This window comes from Grampus griseus (genome assembly GCF_964374135.1).
Source record: "Grampus griseus genome assembly, chromosome: 14".
NCBI classification, from domain to species: Eukaryota; Metazoa; Chordata; class Mammalia; order Artiodactyla; family Delphinidae; genus Grampus; species Grampus griseus.
In genome coordinates this window covers 61,239,599-61,258,835 of record NC_139008.1, presented here as the reverse complement: position 1 = coordinate 61,258,835, position 19,237 = coordinate 61,239,599, and the positions used below count along the sequence as shown (strand labels likewise).

The 19,237-nt window shown below is 54.0% G+C and overlaps 1 protein-coding gene across 1 annotated transcript in view; it reads right to left on the bottom strand.

The window, feature by feature from the left end:
- Positions 1 to 16,724, bottom strand: part of ANGPT4 (angiopoietin 4) — a gene marked incomplete at both ends in the record, with an annotated part of 39,082 nt that extends 22,358 nt beyond the window's left edge. Inside the window, one exon of the mRNA XM_082670305.1 lies at positions 16,416 to 16,724. Coding sequence (XP_082526431.1) covers positions 16,416 to 16,724 — 309 coding nt within the window. The remainder of the gene's footprint in view (positions 1 to 16,415) is intronic.
- Between the last annotated feature and the right edge of the window lie 2,513 nt (positions 16,725 to 19,237).

Here is a 19,237-nt window from a genome sequence, read left to right as displayed (position 1 = left end):
CGGCGAGAGAGGCCCCAGCGGTGAGAGGCCCGCGTAATGCAAAAAAAAAAAAAACAAAAAAGTAGTAGTCTGAAAAAGGGTCCATAAACTCCCCCCAGGACCAGATGGCAAAGTGCCCAAGGCCCCAGAGGCATCAGCGTCCTGCCACTCCAGTGGGTCCTAGGATTTCCACATCCCCCTATGTGCTGACTGCGCGGTCTCCATCCCACCCGGATTTCTCCCCTGAATGTCCCACCAGCTTGCCATCACCACCCGGGCTTCCAAAAGCATCTCAGACAGAAGCATCCAACATATAACCCTTGATTCCCCAGCTCCCACAGCACCCCGTCCCTGCCTGTCCACCCCATTCTCCTCCCTCTTTCCCATCACAGTAAATGGCCTCACTCAGTACTTAAGCCCCAAACCCAGACTCCATCCTTGACTCTTTCTGTCACCCACCGCACTCAATCCACTAGCAAGTTCTGGTCACTATGATCCTAATGTGAGTTGCCAATCTGTTCGCTTCCCTGCACCTTGGGCCAGGCTGCCAGCATACCCACAGGTCAGCCTCCCCGCCGTGCCTCTATCAATACTCTGGGGATTCTAACATGTGGCCCAGCGTGCATTCATGTGCACAAGGGTAAGCAGAGCTATACTGAGGCTGCTCTCAGACTATCCCATGTGTCACAAGCCTGGTTTAAAATATAGACTCCCAGGCCCTGAGCTCCTGCTCCACACAAACAGCAAGTTTATTCCTTCCATGAGACCTTCTCAAGCCTCTCCCCCAAGAGTCTCATTTGCAGATGGTCAAACTGAGACCCAGAAGAATTGCCGAAGGTCACCAGCTGGTGGGCTGTGTTCCAAGACTCCTCAGGTCTGCAGAGCAGGGTAGCTTGGGATCCTCTCAAGCGATGGGAGCTCCTTAAGCACTCTTATTAGTCCCTCACTTGTCCTGTGGCTGCCAATGGCTGGGTGGGGCGAAGGCCACCCACAGCTGGGGCCCATCACCCAATTTGCCACGCATGCTCATGGGCCCTAGGATGGGTGATCTGGGCACCGTTCAGCCAGCCCGCAGCTCTGGTGACTGATGTCAGCTTGTGTGGTGGGCGCTGGGCCCAGCCTGGGCTCAGGCACCAGCTGGAAGGGTGGAGGAAGGACCCCCATGGAGAAACAGGCCCTGGTGGGATCTGCCACGCCGCCGCCCCCCCCCCCCCCACGCAGGACTGGACCTCCCCATTCTCTGCCACCCTCATGCTGGTAAACTCTCAGGGCTGAGATGGGGGAATGGGGCTCTGAACTCCCACCACCCCTCTGGCCTGCAGAGAGGCTGATCTTTGGCCCTTGAGCTACTCCCTCTCCCCTTGGCCCTGGGTTTGACTTCTGGCTCTGCTACGCTCTAGCTGTGGGCCTCTAGCAGGTGAGGGCTACCTTTCTCTGAGCCTCACTTTACCAACCTCTGACACGGGGACAGTAAACCCTGCTCCTCGTTGGGGAGGGGGCATTTGAAAAGGGCCTTGAAGGAAAGGAGAGGAGTTTTGACAGGCAGGGGCTGGGGGAGGAAGGAGGCTACCTCGGACACACTAGGGACGAGCATGTAGGCACGAGCAGCCTCAGTGGCCAAGGGGATCTGCTCAAGCCAGCTTTGCTCCTGCATTATCTAAATGAACAAGACTTCAACTGGTCAATGCGTAAACAGCTGTGCTCCATTCATGCAATGAACTCTGCTCAGCAATAAAAAGGAATGAATTACTGACGCATGCGACAGCACGGAGGCATCTCCAATTATGCTGCACGAGAAAAGCCAGACTCAAAAGGCTACATGCTGTAGGATTGTATTTATATGACTTTCTGGAAAAGTCAGAATTAGTTGTTGTCAGGGGCTAGGGCCCGGGGGTAGGGATTCACAGCAAAGGGACACAGGGGAAATTTTTGGGGTGCTGGCAATATTCTATAGCAGGTGATGGTGGTTACACGACTATGTACATTTGTCAAAATGCATAGAACTGTACATTGAAAGAGTGAATTTCACCGTATCCACATATGAGACTATATCTCAATATAAAACACACCTAGCCACACAAGGTTCTATAAAGTGTCCCACATAAAAATGTGTTATAATAATAAATGTTTCCTCAAGCTAATCCCTCGCCCTCTGAGTTTCATTCATGTATTCACTCGGAAATTATTTCTTGAGCTTCCCATCTTGGGATGGGAATTAGGGTGAAGCAGGACAGGCTGAACCTTGGCCCCAGGGGAGGAAGGGCAGAGATTAGAGCCTAAGGAAGGAGAAAGGGCTTCCGCAGGGGTCCCTCGGGCACTGGGCCCCAGGCAGGGAGGGATACAGGAGCAGAGACCTGGCGAGCCTGGAGGACATGCAGGGCCCAGTCAGCCCAGCCCCATTTCACATACAGGGAAACTGAGGCCCCAATCAGGAAAGTAACTTGCAGGAAGTTACACACAGGAGCTACTGCCCTGTCTAGCCAGACATATGGACATCTGGAAGGTCAGAGCTTTGACGGTTTTGTGTATGTGTTTCAATTTAAACGCAAATTTTTGTAATTTTAATTTAAAATTTTCTAATGGGTAATATAAGCACTGCCTTGTTTCCCCTACTCACAGGCCACTGAAGGGGCTTCCAGGTTTCCTCTCAGAGAAACTCTAAGCATGTACCAGCAGTAAGTATGCTTATATCCCCCCGCTTTTAGTCTATAAAAATGTCAGCTCACCATGCTGCACCCTGCGTCTTTTTTCTTAATGTAATTTGGAGACTGTTCTAGATTCATCCAGGGAGACTCGCCTTGCTGTTTTAACAGCCTCCCACTGTTTGCTTACAGCTGGGCTGTAGGTTATTTCCAGGCTTTTGCCATCACATCAGGGCTGCTGGGAACATCCTGTCCACTTGTCATTAACTCTCTTGCAAGGCTGCTTGGGGATAAATCCCTTAAACCAGAACTGCTGAGTTTAAGGGTGTGTACACTAGTGATGTGGACAAACTGCCCTGGGCAGAGGCTGTGTCTGTGGTTCCCACACTGCGTCTGGAGGAGGGGCCCTGAGCCAGGGTGTTACCTACTCCAATCCTCCAACACACATCCACACGCCGCCCCTATCTCAGGAACTCCCAGAGCTTCTCCTGTCAGCTCCCTTCTGACTTTCAGGTCTGCCCATAAGTGTCATCTCCTCTGAGCAGCGTTCCCTGGCCACCCCATCAAAGGTAACTGCACCCCAGCCCTACTCCACCTGCCATGACTGTGGTTTCTTCACAGCATGTCACGCATCTGAAATCACTGCAGTCATCTCCTATTTGTCTCTTCCCCCCACAGGAATATCAGCCCCAGGAGCGCAGGGTTGCCCTGTTCATGACCACGCCCTCTGTGCCTCTAACAGTGCCAGGCACATAAGAGGTGCTCAGAAACTATTTGTTAAAAAGAACAAATAGGTCCATTCTGTGTAAGGAGCACCGGATTTCCACCGAATCATCGTTTGGCTGCTAGAAATAAGTTTGGACGTCCTAACCCAGCCCCAGCTGCCCCTGGAGCCCCGTGAGAGGTATGGCCAGAGGGCCAGAGTGTGGGGAGACCACTGGTTCAAGGACAGGAAGAAAAGGGGAAGAAATGCCACACAGAGACTGGAGGGCAGGGGGGCAGGAGCTGAGGGAGGCCCACGGCAAGGGAGGGAGCCAGCTTGTGGTATCTGCAGGGGAAATGTTCCAGAAACCTGACACAGTCTCGGGGCCCATTCGTCTGTTCAACACACTCATTCAGAAGTGCCAGGACTCTTGCGGGGCACTGGGGAGAGAGCGGTAACCAGGGCAGGCTGGTTCCTGCTTGAGGAGGGGTGCCAGGTGTGGCCCCAAGGGCTTTACTTAGCCCGTTTAGTCCTTGGTCTCATCGCTCCCATTTCACAGATGAGGAAAAGAAGCACAGAGAAGATGAGCCCGTCCCCCAAGTCTCACAGCTTGGGAGTGGCAGAGGCTGGCTTGGGACCCAGGCCTTCGGGCTCCTGAGACCACAGCCTTCACCACTCCAGTGGGCTGCTTGTAGCAGCCAGACTTCAAGGCAGCCCCAATCACCCTCCCAGTACTCATGCCCCAGTGTAGTCAGACTGGCCAGTGTGACCAACAGGACCCTGGAGAGATGTTGGTGGTGAGCCCGTGGTGACATCGTCACATTGTGGCTTCTGCTTTGCCCCCTCTTGAATCTCTTGCTCGGGGGGAAGCTGGCCCCCATGTCCTGAGGACCCTCAAGCGGCCCTGAGGAGGGACCCATCTGGAGAGGAACAGAGGGCTCCCACCAGCAGCTAGTACCACCCTCCCGGCCCTGTGTTGGGGCCACCTTAGGGGCTGATCCTCCAGCCTTAGTCAAGCCTTCAGATGACCACAGCCCCGGCTGACATCCGAGTGTAACTACATGGAAAAAAACCCGAGTTGGAGCTACCTTGGTAAGGGGCTCCCGATTCCTGACTCTCAGAAACTGTGAGAGATAATAAATGTTTGTGGTTACTCTAACTTGCTGGACATCTTAGGGTGATGCATTATGCCACAATAGATGACCGGAACTACTGCACTGCTTTCGCAGAGGTCACAGATGTTAGACCCTCTTTCTCACCGGCCCTGCCCCCTTTGCCTGGCCCATCACATCCTGCCCTGCCATCCCCAGGCTTCAGTTTCCTCATTTTCCCAATGGAAGTAACTTTGTGGCTGTGAGCCTGACGGCCAAGGTTGGCCTCTGGCTGGCTCCAGCCCCTCCCGTCCCCTCGGGGCCCACACAGGCCCTGACCCCTTGGCTCAAGGCAGAGGGGGTTGTCTTGTTTTTCCTGAGCCGCCAGGCCCAGACTTCCTAGGCTCTTTTCCTCCCTGCAGGAGATTCTGTTGCTTTTCTTCTGGGTCAGGGCTCAGAGTAAGCAGAGTGAGTGGGCAGGGAGCCAGGAGTGGAGAGTGTCAGGGACCAGCGGGCTGTTGAGGAGGAATGCGCTTTTCAACTCTCAGCTCAAGCTGCGATTCCCGGCACAGGCCCGGCTCCGCCAACCTTCCAGCTGGAGCGCTGAGTCCAGTGTGGGCCTGGTGCATGGCGCTGAGAGTCAGGCGCTGCTCCAGTCACAGCTTTGGTGTTTGCTTTCTGAGCCAGTGAGGGAGCTTCTCTGAGCCTCAGTGGCCTCATCAGAAAATGGGGCTCATTGATTCCTCCTTGCAGAGGGGCTGGCGTGGGTGCCTCTGCCACCTGGATGTGGGTGCCTCTCATAAGCTGGGAAGGAGCTGCCAGGGCTCTGGTCTCAGGTTCAGCTATCCCTTTGTGGTTGTCTGTATCTAAACCTTGATCTTGGAAGGATTGTCTACAATGAGGCCAGTGGATGAGGCTTCCTTATTCTCCCAAGTGTAGGAATTGGGAGTTTGATCAAGAGGAAGTGAAGAAGCACATTTCTTGCAGTCACTCACCTCCCTGCCACCTGTGCAGCAGCCCTTACACAGAGTGGGGTGGTGTGTCCATTTTGCTTGGCAAGTGTCTACTTAGTGCTTGTTATGTGCTGGACACTGTTCTAACCTCTGTGTATATTAAATCCCATCCTCTGTGGTAGGAGATACTATCAACCCATTTTATAGATGAGGCACATAGAAGTTATGCAACTTGTCCAAGGACAGACAGCTCATCAAGGGCAAATCCAGGCTGTCTGGGAGTAACTCTCCCAGGCTGCACTTCAAAGCTGGCTTGACTGAAGTGATCATGTGACAGTAACCCCAGCTCCCCTCCCAGCCCCAGCTCCACCTGGGGGAATGGAGTCAAGTGTGTTCTAGATGGAAGGAGGCCTTGCTGGGGTCTCTCCCCATGCAGCAACAGGGTTTCCTGCCTGCGCAACTCTGGTGTATAACTCTGATCCCCAGCAGCCTGGAGGAAAGGAGAGATTGCTCCACCCTTGACAAATGAGTAAACTGAGGCCCAGAGAGGCCAAGCATTACCCACAGCTGGTAAGTGAGGATTTGAATCCAATGGCTAAGCTCTTTCCCTCACCCATTCCCCCATCCCCCATCTCTGGTGGGCAAGGCTGATATTGAAGACAGGGTGACAGGGATAGGACCAGGGTCAGGCAAAGAGGGGAGGAGCAGGTCCAGATGTCCATTGCCACTGCCCATCACTGGGGGCAGGACAGAAAGTGGCCACATCAGTTCCCAGCACCCGAAAGCCTCGAGAGCAGGGTCAGGCCCAGGGAGGTTGGGTCTGGGCCCTGATGAACACGCTGGTCTCATCTTGGCCACACTCTGCTGACTCTCTGGTTTACAGCCACACCAAACATTTTTCACTCCTTCAAAATCCTTTTGCTCCATTCCACCGCAGGGGCTTTGCACTTGCCATTCTCTGTGCTTGGAATGTTTTTCCCTTCTCTTCCTTGCCTAGGAACTGCTCATCTACTCTTTAGATCTCAGCTCTGTCCTTCCTCCTGGAGCCGTCCCTCCATCAAGGTTGGGCCCCCTATTATCCACTCCTAGAACAGGTGAGCCCCTCCCTCACAGCATGTATCATGGTTTATCATTGCACATGAGAAATTACTAGGTTAGTGTCTCTTCCTCTGCTCCCAGAGGGGAAAGACCAAGTCTTCCTTGCTTACTGCTGAATCCTCATCCCCTGCACAGTGCCTAGCGTGTAAGCTTGCAGTAAGCATCAATGGAGGGGATGATGAAGTGCATGGAGGAATGAACACTCTACCTGGCAAATTGAGTTCAGAACGGTGCATGTGTGCACGTGTGCAGGCCTGTATTTCTGCACATAATCCCAGAGCTTCGTAACTGTAAGGACGCATGGATTTTTCATAAGGTTTCTGACATGTTGTGTGTCCTGTCACCACAAGATTGTCCCTGCCAATGACCCTGGGGTGAATGTAGTCGAGTCATTCCTCCACCCAGGGTCAGTGTACTCATCTGTAAACTGGGTGGCATGGAGAGGCAGTCAGTGTAGTGATTAAGAGTGTGAGGTCTGGAGCCAGCTTGCCTGGGTTCAAGCCTACCTCCCTCACTTCCTAGATGTGTGAACTCTCTGGGCCTCAGTTTCCCCACGATAAATGGGGATCATAACAGTCCTCACCTTTTAGGGTATCATGAGGTTCAATGAGTCAATGTTTGTAAAACACGTATGATAGCGCCTGGCACAGAGACAGTCCTGTTTGTGGAGTAGCCACAGCAACACATTCACCCCGGAAGAGAGAAGAAGCAATAACAGCATCTCCCTCTTCCCTGCAGGCAGATGCAGCGCCAGGCATGCTCCCAGACCTCCGCATGCACTAGTTATTTGGGCCTCACAGCAAACTCAGGCATGTGCTCACCATTGTCCCCAGTTTACAGATGGAAAAACTGTGACTCAGGCTTTTCCCACACTTGCAGAGCTATAAATCTCACAGATACAAGGTCGAGTGAACAAAAGCAAATTGTAGAAAGAGATAGACAGTGTGACCACTTATACAGGAAACAAATATACATCGGTTAGGGAGGGACCTGGAGTAGGAGGTCATCAACACAGAATTCACAGTAGCCATCTCTGGTGGGGGAAGGAGGCAGGAGAGGGTGAGGGGCTTAGCTAGGTTGGTAAGGTTTTGTTTCTTAAGCTGGGTTGTGGGGACAAGAAATTTCATCTGATTTTTCTCTCTACCTTTTCATACGTCTAAAGCATTTCAGTAAAAATTTCAAATGCATAGAATGAACAGCAAGGAAACTAACCAGGAGATGATCAGGGGATTGGGGGATTTTTTTCCCTCTGTGTCTTCACACACTTCCATATTTCCCAATTTTTGCACACTGAAAATTCGTCAAAAGCTGAGAAAAACAACTAGGGTGCTGGCAAGAGGTAGAGCTGGAGCTGGACCCTAGGTCAGCGTGACCCCGGCTGCTGTATTTACAGCCTCTCCCTAGCTCATCTCTGCGCCTGGGGGACCCATTTACAGTCTCTGCAGAACTTTCATATGGGGGTTCCCCTCAGCTGCTTGGGAGTCACCTTCCATCCTTCAGCCCTACTTGGTAGACCAACGAGTGTTGGACCGGAGTCGGGAGTAAAGGGCCACAAGCCTCCGCCAGCATGAGCTTCTGAGGCTCTGTTCCTCTGTCCAAAGGAAGCCGTTTTGCTTTCAGTCATCTCCTCACCTGCAGACCCCACCAGATCTCTGCATGCTTTACTTCATTTTGTCCTCACCTGAGGTACTTGTTTTCATGCTCCCCACTTGGCAGACGAGGAAACTGAGGCCCAGGGAGGAGAAAAAGGGACTTTCCCAAGGTCACACGAGGCGGGACACAGGGAAGTTGGTTGGGCTCCTGTGCTGACGCCAAGAAGGATTGCCCTCCTGTGCCGAGCATCCCAAGCTTGTTTTCCACAGCTGGCTTCCCTGGGCTCTGACTCTATGCCGGGCGCTGTCTTCAGCCCTGCACGTATATTAATTCATTTAATCTCCACGACAACCCGCAAAGTGGCTTCTACTAGTGTCCTTGTTTCACAGACAAGAAAGCTGAGGCACAGATTGGCAAAGTGATTGAGAACACACGCCCAGCAAACAGTAGAGATGTGATTCAAATGGAGTCAGTGGAGCCCCAGGGCCCACGCTCAGTCTCTGTGGGATTTACCCCAGGCCCTGGGCCAAGGATGGAGGTTGTGACAGTGACGACGCCTAGACGGAAGTTCAGGGTTCCCTCAGCTTTCAAGGGCTGCCCCTGATGACTGAGGTGCTCGCTGAATTTACTCTGGCAAAAGAGCCCTAGAGAAGTTCTCTTTGGCTGAGGCCTCCCGGGAGAAGGGGAAAATCTAGCACCTGTGAGTTTTCCCTCTGATGGCCAAGGGCCTCTCTGTTCCCCAGGCCCCAGTTGGGTACCCAGGGACCAGGTCACAATGGACATGTCTTGTTTATTGTGTTGAGAGCGTGGTTTCTGGCAACAGACAGCCTGAGTGTGAATCTGACCTCACCCTTCCTGGTCTTGTGACCTTGGGCAAGTCACCTCACCTCCTGGTGCCTCAGTTTCCTCATCTGTTAATGGGCAAACAATCTTAGGCTCATTGTGAGAATTCAGTGCAATAATTCCCACAAGGCACATAGGACAGTGTCTGGTGCACAGGAAGTGTTCCATAAATGCTGGCCATAACTCCTGTTCTATTTCCTTATCTTACCCTCTCACTGGGAGGCAGGATTTTAAATTCCACTTTGCAGAGGAACTACTTGATGCAGGTGGCTTCCCCAGGGCCCACAGCTGGTCGGTGGCCCCCCTGGGACATGACCCCTGACTCAGGCTCCATTCCAGACATTTCAGAGCTGACTCTGGGGTTAAGCAAATGCTCAGAGGCCAGAGTGTGGGCAGAGCTTCAGGCTGAGGGGCAGACCTGGGGCCTGTTTTCTCACATTTCCTGCCCAAAGAGTGAAGGCGAAGGGGTCTGTGTGTATCCCAGCCAGGCCAAGCTCTGGGGCCCGGGAGGAGAGAGCCAGAAGCTGCCCGTATGGGATGGCCTGCTCCTCTGGGGAATCCTGCATGAGGGGCTACACTGCCTCTGCTCCCTGCTCATCCCTACGCCCAGGGCATATGTGCAATCCATTTCTAGGTTCCCTCCTTGGAACAATAACCCCATTCTTCCAAGAAGTAGATGCTGTTCTCCCCACCCCCTTCCCAGCCCCAAACACTTTAGAGGAGCCAGCGGTGAGGTTAGGAAATCAAACCTCAAGACATTTTGTTCGGCAACCAAGATTCATTTCTTGTTTGGATAACCGAAGGCTGAAAATGCCAAGAATTTATGGGCAGCCTGGGGAGGCCAGGGCAGCCGGGAGCCCCGGCCAGTTTGGGAGGATCTTGGGCTGGGCCAGGACCCCACGCTGAGCTCCCGCTGGATGCACTTTCGATCCTCGTTCAGCCAGGCAAGGCCTCGCAACCGCTGGGCCGAGGGACCGAGTTATTCTGAGGTTTGACGTCAGGGACCTGGAGCGAACAGCAGAGGCTGGGGGGCTCCTGCCCAGCCTCTGACCCTTCCCTGCTTGGCTTTGGGTGCAGAAGGAGAAGAGAAAGAGGCCCCAGCTGAGCCTGGCTGAGGGGTGGGGTGCTAGCCATCGGGCCGGTGTGTCCTGGGTCCTCCAGTGTGGACAGAGCATGTGGACACCGGGGAGGTAGAGGCAGGAGGGATGGATGGCCTAGGGGTGAGGGGAGACCAGAGCAAGAGACTGGGAGAGACTCAGGTAGACGCCAGCCAGACAGGAGAGAGAATAAGAGTGACAGAGGCACCCACGGAGTTAGAGAAAGCGAGTCAGGCCACCGTGAGAGCCCTAGGACAAGAGGCAGACAGACACAGAGACAGAGAGAGGCAGAGACACACAGAGAGATCGGCAGAGAGACACAGAGAGATCGGCAGAGAGGGCCAGCGGTTCTCGGTACAGGTAAGAAAGTGGAGGGCTCCACGGTTTCCGGGTTCAGAGTCTGCCCCGCTCTCAGCAGAAGCTTTGCTACCCTCAGGTGCTGGGGGTAGGACGGGAGCCTGGGGACTTGCGTTTCCTCACGCTCCTCACGTGAAGGAACGGGTCTCCTTGGGGGGCACGGGAGAGGGACTTCCTGGCTGGGAGGCCTGGGGCACTGAGGCCATGACAGGACAAGAGTGGGGCTTTATCGAGCACCTGCTATGGGTAGATGCTTTCTGGACGCTGCCTCTCTCGACCCTACATCAAATGTCAGGAGGAGGACCTTTCACTCTCCATCTTGCGGCTGAGGTTCCCAGAGCTAATCTGAGGTGGACCCAGGAGCCAGGCGCTAACCACTGGTATGCACGGCCCAGCGAAGGAAGCCTGCTCTCCAGCTGGCTCTGTCCCACCCACCCCTGTCCCCCCAGCATTCCTGCTGCAGCTCTTCACCCAGATGAAGTGGTGGAGCAGAGCCAACGTGCATCCCGCTGAGCTGATAGCCGGCTCCAGACGTGAGTCATTGGGCAGCGGTTCCAGGAGGAGGGAAGAGGAAGAGGAGACTAATAGAAGGAAGGGGAGGGGAGGGGTGCCTGGAGGGGAGTGAGGACGGGGGAGAGGGAGCGGGGGTGGGCACCCCCATGCACCCTGAGCATAGGCAGGAGGACACCACAGCAGAGTGCTGAAAGAAGAGAGTAGGTATTGGGGATTTGGGAATTCTGAGGCAGAAGGGAGCACCCCATTGTCTCAGGTCGGGCTTCCCCCACCTCGTTGACACCCTGCAGAGCTGGAGAAGGAAGCTGGACTTTGGGTCTCGCTGCTGTGCCATTCTGGCAAGTTCCTTCCCCTCTCTGGCCTCAGTTTGCTCGCCTGTATACTGGGAACAGGGAGAGGGGTTGGGGGCATGGGCTGAGCAGGTATTGGCTATGGCGAGCTTGCAACAGGGAGGCTCTTCCCTGTGCCGTCCCAGCTGAACGAATCTTGCTGAGAGCTCAGTCTGGGAGGCCAGTCCTCCCCAGTCATCCCTGGTCATCCCTGATGGCGATGGTGATGAGAATATTTTGAAACTCATTTTTTTCCTCTTCTGGGAGATTACAGCAGGAGCCAAAAAGAGGCCCTCAAATTTCAAATACTGTGAGATAAGCCCAGACCAAGAGAATACACAAGAGAAGAGCCAGAGGCAGGTCATGGTCACAGAAGGTAGCAAGCACCCCTGACCAGAGGGGGAGAGATGACTGTTCAGGGGCCTTGTGTCTCTGAGTCGGCGGCCACATGTCTCATCTGGGAGAGGAAGAACTCAAGAATCGCAGGATTTGTGTTTCTTTCCAGGGAGAACTCCTAATAGAAACAGCCAACACTGATTGAGAATTTACTGTGCGCCTGGTGCCGGGCAAAGGACTTCATATACATCACCTCATTAAATATTCATGAAGGTAGATAGTGTTGTCACCACATTTTATAGGTGAGGAAACTGAGGCTCAGAGAGGTGAAGCAACTTGCCTCAAGTCACACAGTCAGAAAGGGGCAGAATGGGTCTCGAATCCCAGAAGCTGGGCTCCAGATCTGGGGCTCTCACATTCCAGGCTATGCTGCTGCCCAGGAGGTGACAGGATTCAGAGGAAAGCGACTGCCAATGGGTCTCACCTTGTGGCAGGCTCCACCGGCACAGGGTGACCTGGCAGTAACCCAAAGACCAAAGGGCATGAAGGGGGCACTCAACCCAAGGGTACCCAGGAGATGGCACAACAAACCTCTGCTTGGACCCCAACAGAGACCAGGCAGGATTGGGGACCCCCGAGAATACCAGCATGGACAAGTGACACTCCGTGCCCCAAGGTTACCTGCCACCCTTGGACTGACTTGACGAGGATTGAGCTTCCCCCACCCAGCGGTGCAGAGCTCCAAACAGAGATGATGTTGAGTGGAGTAAAAGCCTACTGCGCTGCTGTATCCCTGCCCAGGTGAGCTACCCCACGTCTTCATATGTTGTAGCCGGGCAGCAGGCTGTGAGTGGTCTCACTGGTCCTCCCAGCCACCCCTTAACATACTGCTCTTCTCTCCACTTTGCAGAAGGGAAAACTGAGCCTTGCTTATCAACCGCCACGTGGCAAGTAAGTGCTGGGGCCGGGATGGGAACTCAGGTCCACCTGATTCCCACGTCTGTACTCTTTAGCCCCATGGTGCTCCATGGGGACCCCTGCCTGGGATTATCAGGCTACGTGGACAGATACCACGTAGAGGTATCTGTCAGAGGACACTCCACTGCCAGATAAAGAGGCGAGGGACCTCCTAACCTGAAAACCATTGGTTTAAATCCATCATTTGGCTCAGCCAATGTTATCCAAGCACTAGACACCCAGGGGAGTCAAAGATGGATGAGAAGGTGAGACCTGGGGGAGAAAAAGCAGGTGGGAGGTGAGAGAAATGTTCACAGGAGAGGTGACAAGGCCTGAGCCAGGGCAGTGGCCAGGAAGACAGGAGGATGGTCTGAGAAACTGAGGCAACAGGATGGTTGGGACCTGCTGCCTGGGGGTGAGTTGGGGGTGAAGGACTCCCCAGGGCCATAGATGACCTACTGGCTGGGTGGTAATGTCTTCAACAGGACAGGTGGGCAGGGGAGGGAAGAGCTGAGTTTCAGGCAGCTTTGGAGTTGAGATACTGTGAGCTCTCGGAGAGGAGATCAGGAGCCCATCAGATGTTGGTTTGGTGTCACTGGGGGGCAGGTTGGAGACGGTGCTGCTGGAAGTGACAGGGGCAGCCCTGTGGGTTGTGCCACGAAGTGTGAGAGGAAGCAAAGAATGGAGACTGTGTCCTAGGAAACACCAACATTTCAGGGTGGGGAAAGGAGCAGGAGTGGCCGGAGAGATTGGAGGATGCTTGTGCGTCCACGCATTCATCCATTCAACAGACATGTATTGAGCACCTACTATGTGCCAGGCACTGTCCTAGGCCCTGGGAACCCAGTAGTGAACAAAACAGACATGGCTCCTCCCTTCTTGGGGCTCACAGACCAAAAGGAATGCTTTTAAGAACAGGTGGTGGTAGGTGTTAAGGGAGAAAACCAAAGCCGAGTAAAGGGATAGAGAGTGGCAGAAGGATTGTGGCTATTTTAAATGGGGTGGACAGGCAGGGCCTTTCTGAGGAGGTGACATTTAAGCACTAGACCTGAGGTGGGTCAGGAGTGAGCCACAGAAGTGTCTGGGTGAGGGGTGTTCCAGGCTGTAAGGATTTTTGTTCAATAAGAGAATAACTAAAGAGAATGGGAGTCCCAGGAGGGTTTTGAGGAGAGGATCTAGCTTAGGTTTTAACGGGACCCCTCTGTCTGCTGAGTGCAGAATGAACTATGGGGGTCAGGGTGGAAATGGAGCCCAAGGCAGCGGCCATGACGACCATACAGGTAGGAGATGGAGGTGGCTGGTCCTGGGTGCAGGTAGGGAAAGTAGTCGGAGTAGCAGCTGAGGACTGGTTGATGGAGACTGTTTCTGGAAGGATGATATTGGTCAGCAATATTAAATTTGCCAAGAAGTCAAGTAAGATGAAGACTGAGCTGTGGCCATTGGAAGTGGGAAGTGGGAAGTGGGAAGTGGGAGGCTGCTTAGGGAAAGGAGAGAGTGGAGGAGGAAGTGGAGGCAGAGCTTGTGGATTTCTGAGAGACAGGCCAGACGTCAGAGGGTGTGGGGGTTGGAGAAGGGGCTTGTTCTCCTTCCTCCTCATTCTCTGCTTTCTCTTTCTTTTTTAACATAGGAGATACTTGGACGCAATTAAAGACTGAGGGGAAGGAACAGCAGAGAGGGAGGTGTTGTTAGAGACACAGGAGGGCATGGTTGGTTTGAGGAGGTTGAGGGGCTGCAAGGGATGGAACCCGCAGGTAGGGAAGAGTGGCCTTGGCTCATGGAGGAACACTTCCCTCTGAGCCAGAGAAAGGCCCTGGGGACTGGTGGGTGCATGGGTGAATCTGCAAGTGTGGGGCAGGCCCCATTTCTCTTTGAAGTAGGAGGTCCATGGTCTGGTGAGATGATGGACAGAGGGTGAAGATGGAGGCCTGAGGAGGAGGTGAGGTTTGGCACGACCCTTATGGGACTGGAAACAGCTGCCTGAAGAGACACACACAGATTTCAAGGCAGCATGGAGCCCCCTGGGTTGGGCTCTGGTGTATGAGGCCAAGAGCTCCCTTGAAGCGGAGTCCAGGGGTGGGATGGTGGCAGCTGGAAGTGCTGCAGGGCAGGAGGGGTGGAGGGCAAAAAGGCAGGGACTATGGGAAGATGGTGAGTGGGGGGCGAGGGAGATAGATGGCCAGGGCAGGAATGAAACAGGAGGTTAAGTGTGTATTCGAGTGTGTGCACAAATCAGCTTGACTAGATACATATAGAGCAACCTCTCCACCTGGGGGATGGACCAACCCAGGGTATGCAGAAGGCAATCCTTTGGAAGACAGGAGGAAACCACCAGAACTTCAGTTTACATGATGTCATATCTTATCTTCTTCTCTTTTTTTTTGCGGTACGCGGGCCTCTCACTGTTGTGGCCTCTCCCGTTGCGGAGCACAGGCTCCGGACGCGCAGGCTCAGCGGCCATGGCCCACGGGCCCAGCCGCTCTGCGGCATGTGGGATCCTCCCGGACCGGGGCACGAACCCGCGTCCCCTGCATCGGCAGGTGGACTCTCAACCACTGCGCCACCAGGGAAGCCCCATATCTTATCTTCTTAAAGTTCCATTTTCATTTGTCTCATACCCTGTACATATTATATTAATATGGGTGCACGTGCATAAATTCTAAATAAATATGCGTGTACTGGGGGAGCGAAGCGTTGTTTGCTGATCGGGCAAATGATCTGAAAAATTTGGAAACCATGGGTAAGGAGGGACTGCTCCCCATCTTGGACACCACAGGATGCCTTTTCTGCCCCCACCCCACCCAGGGCCAAACCTGCCTCGTTCACCTCTGTATTTCAGTGTCTTGCCTAGGGCCTGGCACATGGCGGGTGCTCAGAGTGTCTGCTGAAAGTATGAGGACAGGAGACCCTAGAGTGGCCCTGGCCTTGGGCCAAAATGGCAGTGGAGTCCTCAACTCCTTGATCTCTGCCACGCCATATTCAATTCATCAGCAGAGCCCATTCGCACCCTCTTCAGAATATACTAGAACCTGACGGCCACACCCCCTCCCCCAGCTCTGTTCTGCTCCACACCTCCATCACTTCTTGCCTGGTGGCTGCAGTGGTCTCTTCTTTGGGCTCCCAGCATTGAATCTTCTCCTACAGTCTATTCTGTTAAAACTAAATCAGGTGTTTCTCACCTGCTCAAAACCCTGCAATGGCTCCCGTGATGCTCAGAGAAAGAGTCAAAATCCTTCCCAGTGGACTCCAAGGCCCAACATGGTCTGCCCTCCCCTCATCTCTCAGATTTTGTCCCTCACCCCTCTGTCCTCCTCCTTTCTGCTCCAGCCACACTGGCCACCCTGCTGTTCCCCAGGTAACCCAGCTACATTCCACCACACAGCCTTTGTACTTACTGATCCCTTTGCCAGGAATGCCCTCCCACCAGATACCTTCCTGGGTTGCCTCATCACTTTGCTTGTTCTCTGAGCTCAAACGTCACCTCCTCCGAGAAGTCCTCTCAGATTATCTGACCTCAAATAGTCACCTCTGGTCATTCCTCGCCTTTTTCCCTTTTTCATTTTGCTTCACCATCTGACAGAATAGATATTTATCGTTCATCTCTTTATTGCCTCTTTCTTCCACTAGTCCAGACAGGGATGTACGGTTCTGTTTACTGTTGTATTCCCAGCGCCTAGGATGGACCTGGCCCTTAATCGGATGAATGAATGAATGGCAGTTAGGGAGTCAGGTTCCCCAGCTCTGACTCTGCCCAGTCTTGCTGTGTGGCCTCAGGCTCCTCTCTTTCTGGGCCTCATCATCCCAACCCGTACAATTCGGAGACAAAGGACCTATCAGCCTGGCCATCTGTGTCCAGGGCAGGCCTCTGGGGTAGATGTTTCACCTGCTGCTCGCTGCGCACCACCCTCCTGCAGGCCCAACCCTTACCTTCTGCAGCCACTGTGTGTTGTTCTCTAGCATTTTTTCCAGCTGTCGTACCCGCTGGGTCGGCCAGTCCCCTAGGTTCAGTGCGGCTGCCGGGGAGTCCCTCTGGAGGCTGTTGGAGCCCCCGAAGGCCTCGGGCTCCGGCGGGCAGGGCTCAGGCTCGGGCAGCACGAAGGTGTAGCTGCACTGGCCATGCTGGACTCGGTGTGCCCGGCGGCGCCCGCCGGCCTCCTGCCCCCTCCGCTGGGCCACAGTCGTGGTGGCCACAATGAGGAGGAGGCCACTCAGCAGCATGGCTGGCCGAGAAGGCATCCAGAGATGTGATGGCGAGGGGTGTCAGGTCAGAGCCCAGGGGCCGTGCCTGTCCACCGCCTGTCTCCCTGCCCAGTTTGCACCCACCGTGGCCAACAGTGGCCAGTCCCGCCTGCACAGCCGCTGCAGCTGCAAAGCCCTGTTTGGCCAAGCTCCGTCCAGGCGGCTATTTATACTTGCTCCAAATACCACAGCTGCTCTGCTTCCTCCCACCGCCTCAGGCTCCCGCCCCAGACACCCCCTCACCTCTCTTCTTCCCCCTTTCCCTTCCTGCCTCCTCACTCTTGTCCGCACACTGCCGTGTCCCTGCACTGGCTTGCCTGCCTCGCCCCTGAGTCCTTGGATTATCCAGGGGAGGCCTGGCCTCCCTGCCTGAGCGGAGGAAAGAAAACAACGCACACACAAACCCCCAAGCTGCCCGCTTTGGAAAACTAAAGGCAACTGAATTCTCTCTTCCTGTCTCTGTCTCTCTGTGTCTCTCTCTCCAACCTCCCCCCACAGGGAGGCTGGGATCTCAAATTTCAGCCCCCAACGCCTTCCCCTTCTCTCCCCGCTCCACCTTCCCCCCTTTGATTCCCAGTTAGCCTCGGAACACAGTGAAGTGACCTTACAGGGAGCAAAGGGGAGGGGGGCAGATGGGTGAGGCTGGGGAGGAGGCAGCCAGTTCAATCTGTTTCTAGAGACAGAGAACATCCTTGCAAAGCCAGGGAAGTGGGCGCCCCAGCCTGAGTGGCTCCCATCCTCCTTTCTCCCTCAGGGCCTAGAGGGACATTGGGCCTTAAGGTGGCCCTGGCTCCGTTGCTGTGACAGTAATGAGAGATTGTCCTGTCTTGGGGCAGTAGATTTTGGGGAGAAGAGCTTGGGGTGCAGCAGTGCCCGAGTTAGCAGCAGCTGGCTCTAAATCCTCCTGTCCCAACTACTGGCCCTGAGACCTTGGGTGGGCAACTTCACCTCTCTCGGCTTCCATACCCTGGTGTGTAAGCTGGGTAAACCCCATCTCTTGCATGAGGAATGTATGTGAGTTCTGCGTGTGGGGACTGAGGAATTTTTGATTTACTTGTTCATTTGTTTACTGATTCAAATCCTGGCTCCACCACTTATCAGCTGTGTGACTTCGGGCAAGTCGCTTAACCTCTCTGTGCTTCCATTTCCTCTTGGTGAACAGAGAGAAATAATACCATGCACTTCACAGGGTGTGAAAATTGAGTTACAGCAATGCTGGCACAAGGTGAGCGCTAAATAAATGTTTTTGGTTGTTGTTGTCATCAGTGTCACAGTTCTTATGTACCTCCCCTCCCCCACCCTGCTGGAATGTAAACACCACAGGGGCAAGGATTTGTCCTTGGGGGACCTGGTTGCTGGACAGAAGGTGCCCAGGAGTTGCTTGGGCTCTTCCTGTGTGGGCTGCCTTCTGGCTTTCTCTGCTTGTTTTCCCAGAGTGGGGGCTTATCCGGCTGTTTGGTATTGTTTTTTTCCCTTTGTCTTCCCAAATCCTGATGGCGTTTTGAAGTGGGCAGGCTGCTTGGGACAGCAGCAAAGTAGGGGCTCATCCGGGGGACTGAGAACATGAAACCAGGTGTGTGAGGCTTTGGCAGGAAAAGGAAAGGCAGCTGGTCATCAGCCACCAGCATTCACGGAGCCCTGCTTGCCCACCTCTGCCTCCACTGTGTCCACTGTAAAGGGGGTCACACCACCTCTGCCCTTGCAAGAAAGAAGAATGTTAATGTAAGTCACGAGTTTATCACAGTGCTGGGCGCAGATGAGCCCAGAGTAAGGGCAGCTCTCTTTAAGATTGTGTAGGTTGAGCCTCGAGATAATCTCAGTAAGGCCAGCATTATTATCGTCCCCATTTTACAGAGGAGAAGACTGAAACCCAGAGAAGGAAAGTGAATTGTCCAAAGTCACACAGCCTGGAGGGGCTTGACCCGGAAGTGGCAAAGGTGGGCAGGCTCAACAGCCATGCTGGCCCCAGAGCCCATCCCACTTCCTCCCACGTACCTGTCAAGGCAGTGTGTGAGGACGCCTGCCCCTCGGCCTCAGCCTCTTCATCTGTGCACTGGAGGGAGCATTAACACCTCCTCGTGGGCACCAATATGACAAGGGAAGCTCCTGGCACAGGCAATGCATTTAATCCTATTGATTGAAAGAAAGAATGAATGTTAATTTCTACCACCCCCTAGGGCTTAATTAAATAGACATGGGCCCCGTAATTGCACTAACACAGAATGCCTCTCTGCACAGAAGAGCAAATAGGATTGTCTGTTCACAGGAGAGATGCAGGTAGAATCAAAAGAACAGTTCTGGAAAGCCTGGGAGATGGCCCTGCCAACCTCTGCACCTTCATTGTAGCATCTCCTTCTCACCTCAGGACTTTGCATATGCTGCTTTCTCTGTCCAGAACACTGCTGTCCACATGCCCTCACCCCCACCTTTCATCAGTGTTCCAGTTACTGTGGCTGCCAGAAAATGACCCCAACACTTAGTGGTTTAAAACAAAAATAACCATGTAGTAT